General features: G+C 39.5%; 1 protein-coding gene across 1 annotated transcript in view; it reads right to left on the bottom strand.

The window, feature by feature from the left end:
- The window catches only part of RP1 (RP1 axonemal microtubule associated), a 170,650-nt gene that overhangs the window by 51,272 nt on the left and 106,277 nt on the right, over nt 1-13,101 (bottom strand). The window contains exons 33-37 of the mRNA XM_028736952.2: nt 11,770-11,989; nt 10,387-10,541; nt 9,009-9,222; nt 7,142-7,332; nt 4,009-4,219 (exon numbers count right to left, since the gene is read on the bottom strand). Coding sequence (XP_028592785.2) covers nt 4,009-4,219; nt 7,142-7,332; nt 9,009-9,222; nt 10,387-10,541; nt 11,770-11,989 — 991 coding nt within the window. The remainder of the gene's footprint in view (nt 1-4,008; nt 4,220-7,141; nt 7,333-9,008; nt 9,223-10,386; nt 10,542-11,769; nt 11,990-13,101) is intronic.

Here is a 13,101-nt window from a genome sequence, read left to right on the forward strand (position 1 = left end):
TCTATTGTTATACCAAATCTTTTTATACAGCTGCTCTTTAGTGTGATTCTTGCTCTTTTCAACATGAGCTGCATATAATGAAGTTCCCATTAGATTGCACCCTTGGCAACTAGAAATGTATGATTTCCCGTTATAAAAGCAAAAGGTCTACTACCTGTCATTTATCAGGGGGAAGGCAGATAATGTGATGCTCAATAGTTCTGATTCCATGCACGCATGCTGGAGCACACATTTCGGAAGATTTACATGCACAAAATATTAAAAGCCACACTGTAAATCCAGTGCCAAATTTCAGTGGGTATCTTCATCAGCTTATTTATTTGCAACTGGGTGCGAGGAAGCAAAACATAAAAATAGTGGCAAAGGACTTGAAATTTGTCTCCAGGTCTTGCTCAATTTTGAGGGATTTATGATTAAATTCCAACCCCAACTTCTCCTGTCACATTTATTTTTGACTGACAGCAGGAAAGCTGGAGGCTTGGTTTTTGTATCCCAGTGTAGTACGGAATAAATGGAAACTTTGGCCCCATCTGCACTGCACATTTGAAGCAGCATCATGTCAGTTTAAACAGTCATGGCTTCCGCCAAAAAATCCTGGAACTTTAGTTTAGGGTGCTGAGAATTGTTAGGAGATCACTAGTTCCTTCACAGAGCTGCAGTTACCAGAGTGGTTTAACTGTCAATCCCTTTTCCCCTGGGAACTCTGGAGATTGTTGCTTTCTGAGGGAAATACGGGTCCCCTAACAACTCTTAGCACCCTTAACAAACTACAGATTCCAGGATTCTTTGGTGGAAGCCTTGACTGTTTAAATTGGCATGATGCTGCTTTAAATATACAATGCAGATGAGGCCTTCATTTCAATCTAAGTTACTGCTGGGTTTACATTCCTTTACCCCCCAGCATAGACCTCCACCTCCCCCTCTTTTTATTTAAAAATATATGTTCATGGTAAAGCATTTCAAAATGGAGGAAATCTGGAATTTGCATAGGCACAAGAGAAAAAGGCCAGGAGAAACGGTCTAGTGTGGTTTACGATTTCAGATCTAAGCACATGCATAGCACAATAAAAGCATGTGTCCACTCAGAAAGTCCCACTGAATTCAACGAGGTTTATTTCAAGGTTGGCGTGTAAGAACTGCAGACTTAGTAGAAGTCACTCTCACAAAACTTGATGGGATTTACTTCTGAGTAATATGTTTAGGATCACTCTGTAAAACCGATTATGGAAAACACCACGAGAAGGAATAATAAGTAAGATTGATGACAGATGACACATTAAGTACAGATGGGGGGAGGGTAATAAAAAAAGTGCTTGATTCATTTCAAAACTTTTCCTACAGCTCCTATTATAAGCCTCAGCTATTCATATCGAGTAATACATAATAAAAAGGGATGAATTTAGATATTGTGACATTTCATGACGTCATTCTTTAATAAGTCTGAGGTATATGTATAGAAAGGATTGTATCATGATTGAAGTAAGGATTTTAAAGGCCAATTTTGCATCGAAATGTGAGAGACGCTGGCACATGAGAGACGTATTGCTAATAATGATGGGCACCAAGAAAAGATATTCTGGTTAACTGTACTTAGCTTCTTTTCAATGAAACAGAATATCAGCAGAAATTAGTGTGGAAAGAAAGATGGTTATTTTAAATGACATCTTTCTCCCACTGAGCTGTGTCTTTCCTAATTTGGTTGGGGGTGGGGGTCTTATTTATGTCTTTCCCCCTATCATTGTTGAAAAAATTATGCCATGCTCCCATTAAAACAGACCTACACTCAAGAAAACCTAGCATTTTGTAACAGTTTATTTGTTTCTATTCTACTATATTTATTTTCTCACATTTATACTCCACTTTTCCTCTAAGGTGCTGTGCATGGTTTCCCACTCTCTCCATTTTATTGTCACAACGACCCTGTGAGGTGGATTAAGGCTGAGAGATTATGGCTTTGCCCAAGGTCACTCTGCAAGCTTCATGCCTGAGCAGGGATTTAAACTGTGGTCTCTCAGGCCCTAGTCCAAGACTCTAACCACTATGCTGCAACTCTTCATTATAATACAGAGAAAACAAAGGAAGCAGGGAGAAGCATGGTGAGCAAAAAGTAAGTGTCTTTGTATGACCATTACTTCAAGGATATTATGCCATTATTTAAATGGTGGTATTCTAGACTCTAGAGTAAAAGATAGTTCTGTGCTTGATGTAAAAGCAGATCAATATATCATTTGAAAAACAAACAAACTTAAATTGGAATAAATATTGGAAAGTTTGCTTTTGAGATATGAAGCCAGGTCTCTCAATAATTTGGGCAATTAAGTGGTATATTAAAAATTATGATGATGAAATCATCATCATCTGTGGTTACTTAGAGGGTGGCTCCTCCTAATAATAACTCCCTACTAAATAATAATAATAATAATAATAATAATAATAATAATAATAATAATAATAATAATAATTTATTTATACCCTGCCTATCTGGCTGGGTTTCCCCAAGATGCTACTTAGTTTTATTAGACATTGGGCAGTGTGCAGAGGTTTTCTCACATCCTCCTTTCAGCCACAGATCATTGCCCACCTCCAGCTTCTACTGCATGTGTCAGAAATAGTAGCTTGTGGTGATGCAGTTGTGTGTACATGCATGTAGGGGAGGAGACTGGAAGACAACAGATATTCCCTTCCCCTTGAGCTTTCTGCTTGTGTAAGGGCTGTTCTCAAATCATGCTAAAATTCTGTGGAAAAGGACTGCCACCACATTCTAAACACATTTGCTCACAAGTCCCAATATTCAAGATAGATGGCTTCAGACATCCTAGATCACATCTTAGAACAGGTTGGACCAACATGCAGCCCACATATGGCCCGCGAGGTCTTTTTTGGAGGCCCTTGCTAAGTACCAAAGCTGCAACGAACAGGAAGTGACAAAATGAAAGCCTTGCCCTGGTTTGCGACCACCACAGGTCACCTGTCCCAGCTGCGGCTGAGAATTCTCCTTGGGGGTGGGATACGGCGAGAGAAAGAGGGATGAGAGAGGGGGGAAAGGAAAAGAGCAAGATGTGTTTTCTCCAGCCAAGCCAGCATTGTTTCATTTGGAGTAGTGGGGGCAGGCATTTTGAGAGGATCCCTAACTGGACCTGGAGACAGTGAGTGCACACATGAATGAGAGCGGGTGTGTTGCATATTTTCTCAGCAGCAGTGCTGGAAGCCGGAGCAGCAAAAGAGGAGAGAAGGGGGGAAAGGGGAAGAAGCATAGTTGTGTGTGTATATATGTGTTGCATATGTTAAATCTATTAGTTGCGTGTTTCATTATATATATATATTTAATTAAATATATCAATTGTAAATACAGTGGTACCTCGGGTTAAGTACTTAATTCATTCCAGAGGTCCGTTCTTAACCTGAAACTGTTCTTAACCTGAAGCACCACTTTAGCTAATGGGGCCTCCCGCTGCCGCTGCACCACCAGAGCACGATTTCTGTTCTCATCCTGAAGCAAAGTTCTTAACCTGAAGCACTATTTCTGGGTTAGCGGAGTCTGTAACCTGAAGCGTATGCAACCTGAAGCATATGTAACCCGAGGTACCACTGGATTAAATAATATCAACTACATTGCAAACATTTTAATTTATAGTATGGAAATCTAATTCAGTCGGTGGCCCCAGGTTCTTTGTCAAAGAACTACTGCAGTCCACTTCATCTGAGAGGTTGGACCGTCCTGTCCTAGAACATGTGCAAAGGATTGCAGCATTTGCTTTGGCTGTAACCCCATGCATACACACAGTGGCATTTATTTCCTTGTGAACAGGCATAGGATTGTTCTCCTAGTTCCATATAGCAGACTATTTTTGGAGATGAAAGAATAGATGCTCTGAAAAAAGCACTTCCAACCGTCACTTTACAATAAGGTCAAAATCATTCTCTTGGAAGGTTGCACCAACAACAGCTGCGCAGGGGCATCCAAGGTCTTCAGCCTTTGTAATAAAAAAAAGAGCAGATTTCTCTTACCAGGAAAGGGATCCTGATCGGAACACAATGCTGGCAGTTCAACACATGTCTCTTCATTGGGTTTGAACCAACAGTCAAAATTTAGCCACATCTCTTGGTTGGTGCCTGTATGTTTCATATGCAGCATGGCTAAATGCCAAGACTCCTTCAGCAGAGCATGTGGACCAGATACTTGAATTTTGTAAAGGGAGCCAATGTTTGCCAGTTCAGCCTATGTGAAAGGGAAAACAAACAATAACCAAAACTTGTCTTTTGTATCAGCATAAAATAATTACTTGCCTGTCAGCTGTGTTTGAGGTCTTAATGGTTTCAACCACTAAGGGCACAGCAAAACCTCCCCCTACTGCCAGAGCTTTGAGGAGCAGTGAGGCCACCACCACATCCACCCACAGTCCTGCTCCTCATGGTGGCTGTGTGGAAAGTGGGGGCAGGACAATCAGGCCCAGATTGGGCCTCATGGCATTGTCCAATGACAGTGAGGCCAGCACAAGATCCAATGGATCCCAGCTCAGCCCTTCCCTGTGTCCAGAACAGTTTCAGGGCTTCCTCCAGGTAGCGGTTGGTTGGGTGCCCTGATGTCAACAGTCCCATGTGTTTCATAGGTGGAAGGGGGAGTGCTGTGACACTTAGGTGTGGCTGGAACCATTGGCAGTGGCTGGAAGGAAGCTAGCAAAGCCAGCAGAGCTAAGTGGAGAGACATTTCCACTTAGTTCAACCCTCCACCTCCCAGCCCAGCCTAACACTGTGTATGGATTGCTTTGCTCTATAAGAGCAACACATCAACATCATAGTACAAATAGGATTTTAAAATAATTATCAACCTTTAAAATAATTATAAAAGTCCTGGTTAATCTTTCTATGCACAATACTGTTACAAACATTGGGTGCCACCCTCACTCTCTGCTGAGTGGTAGCAAGATTCCAGGGCGTTCCAGGCACTCACAGGGTGTCAGTTCCTTTGGAGAATTGAGACATGGCAGAGACTGTCGTAGCTTTAAGAAATATGGTTTATTCACCTATTTATACCTTCAGGCTGCACAGAGGGAATGCAGATCTTACAGCATGGTCATTTCAAGACATGCTTGTCCCTCACAGCAGTGCAGCCCTGGAGTCAAATGGATTTCTTCAGCCAGCCTTCAGCCAACCTACCCAAGATGGATCTCTGTCTTCGTTCTCTCCCTTCTTCCCAGCAAAACTTGCTAAAAACACTCTTTTCCTGTCACCTCAAACACACACACCCCATCACCTTGGCAACCGCTGTCTGTCCTGGCCCAATAATTCCTTTTCAGTCAGGCCATCAACACCTTTTGTCGTGTTAATGCATCTATCCCAGGCGAGGGAGGCCCTGGCTTTGAAAGGAAGCTTAGCCTGTATTTTTCCAATGGCCTGCAATCTTCCCTACAATACTCCAAAATAATCAAAATCCTACCATTTTTAAATTTCTAGGGTTTAGGTGGGTCCCCCCAAATCTATAACAATATTATTCACATGGACTGTTGTGAACAGACGATGAGATTTTCATCTGAATTAGATAAGCAATAGTAAACGGAGAGTCCCTTCGTGCATCACGTTTTTTACACCTCCTAAGATGTTTTTGCATTCCGCTGAAAAATATACAGCATAATTTCAACAAGCACATATTTGCAAATAAATACTGGTATCACACATGCACAAGAAAAGGAACTCAAGAGTTGGCTTCAGCAATACCCCGCCGTATATACATATAACGTGTGGGAGAAAAAGCTTTATCTTTGCCTTTATGTTCTTTTGTGCGATTCTAAACAATGTTTTCATTTTATCTTAACACCAGGAAAATTAAAAGCTATTGATCCTTTGATTTATAATCTACCATTTAGACCCCTGTAAACAAGGCACTTTGCTGTGCTGTTTTTATGAGAGGCAATCTAGCTGCACTGATGTTAGCAAGGATTCAAGTACTATTTTCATTCCTATCAGTCTTTTATGGAAGAAACATCTTTCCAGGGTGAACAGTAAGTAAAGTAGCTGAGATCAGCAGGGTCAATGTCGGCCCCCAACATACCTGAGCAACTGCTATCTCAATGGGCCCATCACTGTCCTAGCCAGACAGCACCAGACAGCTAGGTCTAACCACCATTTAAATTCCCCACGATGCTCCCAACAGGGCATCATTCTGGGGTGCTGTGAGAAATTAGTAGGGTGACTAGATCCAGATGCTTGAATTGCTGCTGCTCCACTTGCTGCCAGCTAAGGCTTTCCAAGGCCCTTTCAAACCTGGAGGGAAGTTCACTAAAGAAAAAGCTGAGGACACGTATTGGCAATTCATCAGTGAATAGTGCTTGGCATGTGTGCAAATGTGTCCCAGGTTGTGAAAAGCAAGTATAGTTTCACTTAAAAGGTCTCATTGTTTCTTCCAGTGGTGCATTACTGCCCCTGCAAAATTGCTGAGATCATAGTGGCAGTGGAATGGGAAGGGCCCCCAAAAGGGATTGTTTCAAGATTTGACAGTTGCCAGTTTGTTTCCAGACCCAATTCAAGGCGCTCATGTTAGCGTTTAAAGCCCTAAACAAGTCAGATTCCAAGCACCTGAAAGACCGTTTCCTTCCCTAGAGGCTTCCTCAGGTGCTAAGATCTGTGAAGGTTGCCCTCTTGGTTGTTCTACTGCCTGCAGAAGGTTGAGAGTGATGGCCCAAGAGGTGGCATTCTCAGTAGCAGCCCCTAAGATGGGAAACTGGCACCTTCACTATACAGCTTTTGACAAATGTTTTGGATACTTGAGATGTATATTTTTTAAGACCCACCTTGTTGTTTTTAATTTTAAGTTGTTTTAAGATGCTTTTGATACTGTGTAATATTGTATTTTAATATAAATGTTGTGTTTCAATTACTGCAGCCCACTCTGGGACATAAGGGTAAACAGTGGGTAATAAATAGTAGTAGCAGCAGCAGCAGCAGCAGCAGCAGTAGTAGTAGTAGTAGTAGTAGTAATACATAGAATGAGTTCACTGATCTCTGGGTCATCTTACAGCTTTAAAATGGCACACACATGTACACATGGTATAGCCCCCAAATCATCTACTCTAAGCAATGTCTTTAGTCTTTGTATTTTTGTTTCTTGTAAAAAAAGAAAAAGTAAAAAGGAATACTTAATTACTTTGATTTCTGTTGCTGTTCCTGAAAACTGATGTGACAGCTTTTTGTGGTCTTGGTCTCCATAGAAAATGAAAGTCAAGTTTACAGGTTCAGTTTCAGCGTTCATATCAGACCCAATGATATCCAGTATCCATAAACCGGAGGACTTTTTGTTGATTTGAGGATCTTTTGCGCAAGAGATCAGTTTTTTACCTTAAAAGGGAGTAATGACAAAATCAGTAATCGGATATAATTGGATCCAGTTTGGGTGGTAAACAAAAGGTGTGATAACTCACTTTAAGTTCTACTTATTTCAACTGGAGAATTTATATATGTATTTAACTTTTAAAACTTCAGCAACTCTGCCCCCTCCAAAAAGCTCAACAACCCTACTTAAATGTACCATACTTAAGATTGGCTAAATTTTACCCCAGTGCTATGTTGCTTTGCTACAGCCTTGACAACAGTAGCATTGCACCTATAGAGTTGCTAAACTAATACCATTTGGGTTTCACTGTCCATTCTGAAGTTAATTATTAAGGAACAGACAGCATCCTTCAGAGTCCTAATTAATTGTTCTCATAGAAAACACCAATGCTCTGCAAATTCCACTATATCATCCACAAATACACTTTAGTGTGAGAGACAATGACAGGTGGAGATAACAAATGGCTTCAACAAAATACTCTTGCAATCAGGCACATGCTGTGTGATAGTGACAAGTGAACATATAATAAAGCCTAATCTGCTCAAGATCCTAGCACAGCAGGGTTGAATATTTGGTTTCTGTCTGCTATATCTGTACCATTAACCATGCAGTAATAATATCTATTAATGTATTTTTGTTGTTCCCTGCAGGAGGGTTCCTGTGACTTTAACAGTTGCACGAGGCAGGAGTACAACAGGTGATACTTTTCTTGGCTCAGGCACTTAGCTGTGGGATGAAATGTCACCCACTTAATTTGTTAATGAGACAAGAGCATCACCCTTTGGCTCTGTAGTCCCAGGGCAACTGGTAGTTGGATATAAGCTTTTTTTTTTCCTTTTTTTTTTTTTGGCAGGGAAGGCAAAGCATGGAGCCAGACTGGTCTCCCCTTTGATGCCATTCTGTTCTAAGAGGCAAGGCAAGCAGCCTCTTAACAAAAGCCATTACCTTGCCCATGGAAGAGATCAGATTTTGCGTGTAACCTTTTCCCTTAAAAATCCAAATGCTTATTTTTTATTTGGTCATTTTGAGAAATCATCATTATAACTGGGCAACTAATAAATCCTATATAGATAAATATGTATGGTTCCAGATTCAAAAGCTCACAAGCTGCAAACTGCGGGATACTAGTTACTAATGCATTTTGTCTACCAATACTGTCAGCTATTAAATTTCACTGTATTGTGTATTTAAAATACTTTCTGCGAAAAACAAAATACCATTACATAACAGCTATTAGATGGTGCAATATAAAAAATGCTTTTCTGTGCCAGCTATCAAATACAGTGGTTTTCAAACACAGTTCTGACTGGTGGGCAAGTATCTTAAAAAAAAAAAAAAAGGTTTTCTAGCACAGTTGATCTTCCTCTTCAATGTGCAGCCATACCAGAAGATCCAGTGTGTTTGAACAATCCTGTCTTTTTGCCCTGTGTAATGGCAGACCCCAAAGTATTCCAAGTGAAATGAATATATGCTTTAAGGCATCCCTGAATTTTCTGCAACACTCATTGTTATAGGAAGTGCAACTGAAGAAATAAACTCTGCTGTTTTGGTTCTTTAAAATGATAATAAGAATAGCTACAAATCACTGGCAAAAAGCAACTGTCAGCTATCAAACTGAAACATGGTGAAGACAGAAGGAACTTATAGAACAGAGCTAGAATTGCTTCAATCTCATACATACCTATTGTTTCAATCTCACACACAGTGTCACAGATTCCCAGGTGAGTATCCAGCCAATTCCAACATGGGAAGACCCATTCTTTATCTGAGTTCTCAGACTTCTTAACTGTTACCATCTTCAAGTATATTCCAGCTCCATATCCTTCTCCATCATGTCCTATAACTACCTTTTTCAAATGGCTCAAGGAAACAGCCTCCACGAAGAAGGAATCCACCTGAAGAAGAGCTACTTTTTAATTTACAAATATTAAGTAATCAAGTCTAGACATAACAGTTTTGGGTGTGTGTGGAATTTGTATAGAGAACAAGATCTGGATGTCATGCCTGACTATTGAATCTTTAAGCACTTCAAGTTATTTTCCAGATTGAGGCACATTGACTACTTAGTGAATACCATTTAACAATTGCATTAAACTCCATCATGTTTCTCATACTCAGGAAATTACCCATCCCCAACATGGTCCCTTCCAGATCTTGTTGGGCTGCAGCTTCCAAAATCTCTGACCACTGGCCTTGCTGACTAGAACTGATGAGTGTTGTAGTTAGCTGCATTCTTAGTATCCTCACCATTTTGCTAACCTTTTCATATCTATATATCTATATCTATATCTATATCTATATCTATATCTATATCTATATCTATATCTATATCTATATCTATATCTATATCTATATCTACATCTATATCTATCTATGTCATCTATGTCATCTATGTCATCTATGTCATCTATATCTATATCTATATCTATATCTATATCTCTATCTCTATCTCTATCTCTATCTCTATCTCTATCTCTATCTCTATCTCTATCTCTATCTCTATCTCTATCTCTATATCTATATCTATATCTGTATCTATATCTATATCTCTATATATCTTCTTGGCTCCTCTGTGTTTCAATTCAGGACAGTTAAAAATAAAAGTTCCAGAGAGAGTAAGGTTACTGTCTCTCTTCTCCTGCAGCCCTATTTTAGGATACTTCAGCTGACTATTTTTTTAAAAGAAGAGTCCCTTGCTGGCTGGGACACACCATTGCTATGCAATACCACTCATCCAATGCTTATCCAATCCAATTATAATAAAGGAGGGGGAAAGAACTGAGATTTCTCCCCATCTCTCAGCAGCTAGTCTTTCTTCAAGCGACGAATCTACTTGCTACCACTATGTAGCAAAGTGATAAATATACAATGTAATTGTAATATTCTGTTGCATTTGGAAAATGTATAGGAGAATAAAATGAAACTGGAAACTGGGTAGTTACATGTAAACAATGAGGTTCATAATATTTACAAACCACTTTGTAATCAGGTGCTTTGTACCTTCTCCATTTCATTGCATTAAATGAGGGTTTGGGTGTTATTGTTTCTTGCTATGTTACCTTATTCCTTGTAAACTGTTCTCCTGCAGTGAAAGAACGTTGCAGTTTCCTGATACCTGTGTCACCTCTATCGCCATAAAGTATTACGTAAAGGTTTGCAAAGGTTTCTGCTCCCCATAAATCTCCAGTGTGTACAGAAACAACATATTTATGCACTGAGAAAAAGGAAAAATAGGAGAACAGCATTCAATAATACACTATTGCTTCAAAACTACAAAATTACACAAGAGAGACATTGTATTTCAGTGCTGCCACAACAAAGTAAAATATCCAAATAAAGTAGATATAATTGATATCTACTGGTATTCAGAGATCTACTGCCTTTTTTCTAGACTATATAGCAATCATGATTATATATAGCCAATATGGCATGGCATAGATTGGATCAGGCACAAAAGCAGATTGAGGAATAGACACATGAAGGCTTAAGGTTCTTAAGGGGACAGCTAGCTGAACTTAACTGTTCCATGAACGAAAAGCCGAAGTGACAAAACCAGCCTATTTAACAAGTGAACCTGAACTAAATGTCCCCATGTCAGTGACACAATGTGGAGTAGGTGAGAAAACTGACCCACCAATGCCAAAATTCCAACTCAGTGACCAACAAGTCAGATTATGAACTAGGGATGTGGGCAGGTGCCACCTATAAAGGAGAAAAGAGGCATAGCCAGAGCTTAAATAAGATCCACTGTCCTACCCCCTCAGGCCACAACTATGTCCCACAGCCCAATATATCAGACTGCTAAGAAAAAGGAAAATAGTTTTTTGGATAGGTGATAGAATAAGTGGGTAAGGGGTTTGAGGGTCTTAGAAGGAGAATAAGTTAAAGCTGTCTTCATATTTTAAACATAATCAAGAGTCAAATTCTGCAGCTTGTTCCCAAACCAGGAAATATAAGTCTTCACAACATTTCTATTTATAATTGCACCTGGTAACTTAATTAATTACAGCCCATACATTTTACTTGTGTTTGCACTTGGAAATGTAGGTAGCATTATGAGAAATAAAGCAATCCTTTTTAAAAATTATTATTACACAAGGAAATCATTCCTAATAATCACTTCAGCCATTCAAGTTCATGTAAGTGAAAGAATCCAGTGCTCCATCTTACAAAAATGACTTTCCATTACTCCCAATTATGTGCTTTATCTTTTGCCAATATAATTCTAACTCTTTGGTTTGCACACAAAGTTGTGCATAGAGTATAACAATGGCCAAGCAGTTTCTCATTTAATTAAGAGGGATTTGAGTACTTGTGAAGCATTGCTTCAGATCCACAGTAATTTTCAAGCACTGAGAAATTTAACAAAATACTTAGTTTTGCTGCACTGATTTCTTTCAAATGTTAGTTCACCTTGTTCCTGTCTTCTCTGCTATTTTTACCTGGTAAAGGCTTCTGGTTCTCAGTCACTGCAGGGAATTCTTTCACCAGCTCTTGGTGTTCTCGGCTAAGAGAAAACCAGCAGTTACAGTCAAAGTTCACTTCTTGATTAGTGTGCAGCTCTTCCATCTGAAAAGACTTCAAATGCCAACCCTCAAAGTCTGGCAAATCCTCACAGCTGACCCGAATTTTATACACATCTCCAACATCTCCAGATTCAATCTGCAGGGAAGAAAAATGGAAGAGCAGGTGACCTGAGCAGAAGGAGGGAGGACACAATATAGATTTTTACAAGCTGGAGAAGATGCCTCACTATATTGAAAGCATGGTATGGTCTGAAGGCATATGAAGCCAACCACTTATGGAACGCTTTCCCCATTGAGATCAGGAAGGCACCAATTATGGGGCTTTTTCTGCCATCAGTTAAATACATGTTTGTTTACCCAGGCTTTCCCTGACCACCAGTACCATGGAATCATAGAACTGTAGAGTTGGAAGAGACCCAAAAGGCCATCTAGTCCAAATCTCTGCAATGCAGGAATTACAGATAAAGATAAAGAATCACTGGCAGTCCCTCACGTCATGGTGCCTTAGGTGTTTCAATGCATGATAGATACCATTTCCTTTCCCCAGTGAAGTTCGGTTTTGTGCCTAATCATGAAGTATGTGAAGACTAAGGCTATATTTGCGCATTGCATTTTTAGGGCAATGTTAAACTCTTTTAGTATATTAAACTCAAACTTTTTTGTTTTATATTATTTAATCAATATTTGTTACTCGTAGTGGACATTACAGTCTCCCTGTGTTATTGATGGATTGGATGATGGAACTGAAGGTTCTGTCATGACCTTGCTACTTCAATTGTGAAGGTCATTTTTGTTGCTACTGCTGCCGATAGTTAAAATGTCAAGAAAATCAATGTAATGTCTTTCACTGCTCACCTCCTCCCTGGATTTTTTCAATTTATGTAGGCAGAGAAATAATTGATGGTGAATAATGCCAAGATGAGAATACAGATCTAGATAAGGAAAAATCATTCCCAATTACTTTCATCCTCCCTTGTATCAGCATAGACAAGGCGGGAAGAACCACTCCCTTTTTGCAGCACCATCACTTGATCTGTTCATCCATATATTTTTTCACTTACCCATATACCAGAATCATACAGTGGTGGACTCTACACATATAAAAAACGCTGTGGAAATGGTTTTTTAAAAAAAGTTTTGAAAAATATCTTGAATTTACCATAGCTCACCATCGCCATCTAGTGCCACGTTTGTATATTGAATTTTAAAACACACTTTAAATGCTTTATTTGTCACTGTATAGCTGAG

This window comes from Podarcis muralis, chromosome 8, assembly GCF_964188315.1.
Source record: "Podarcis muralis chromosome 8, rPodMur119.hap1.1, whole genome shotgun sequence".
Classification (NCBI taxonomy): Eukaryota; Metazoa; Chordata; class Lepidosauria; order Squamata; family Lacertidae; genus Podarcis; species Podarcis muralis.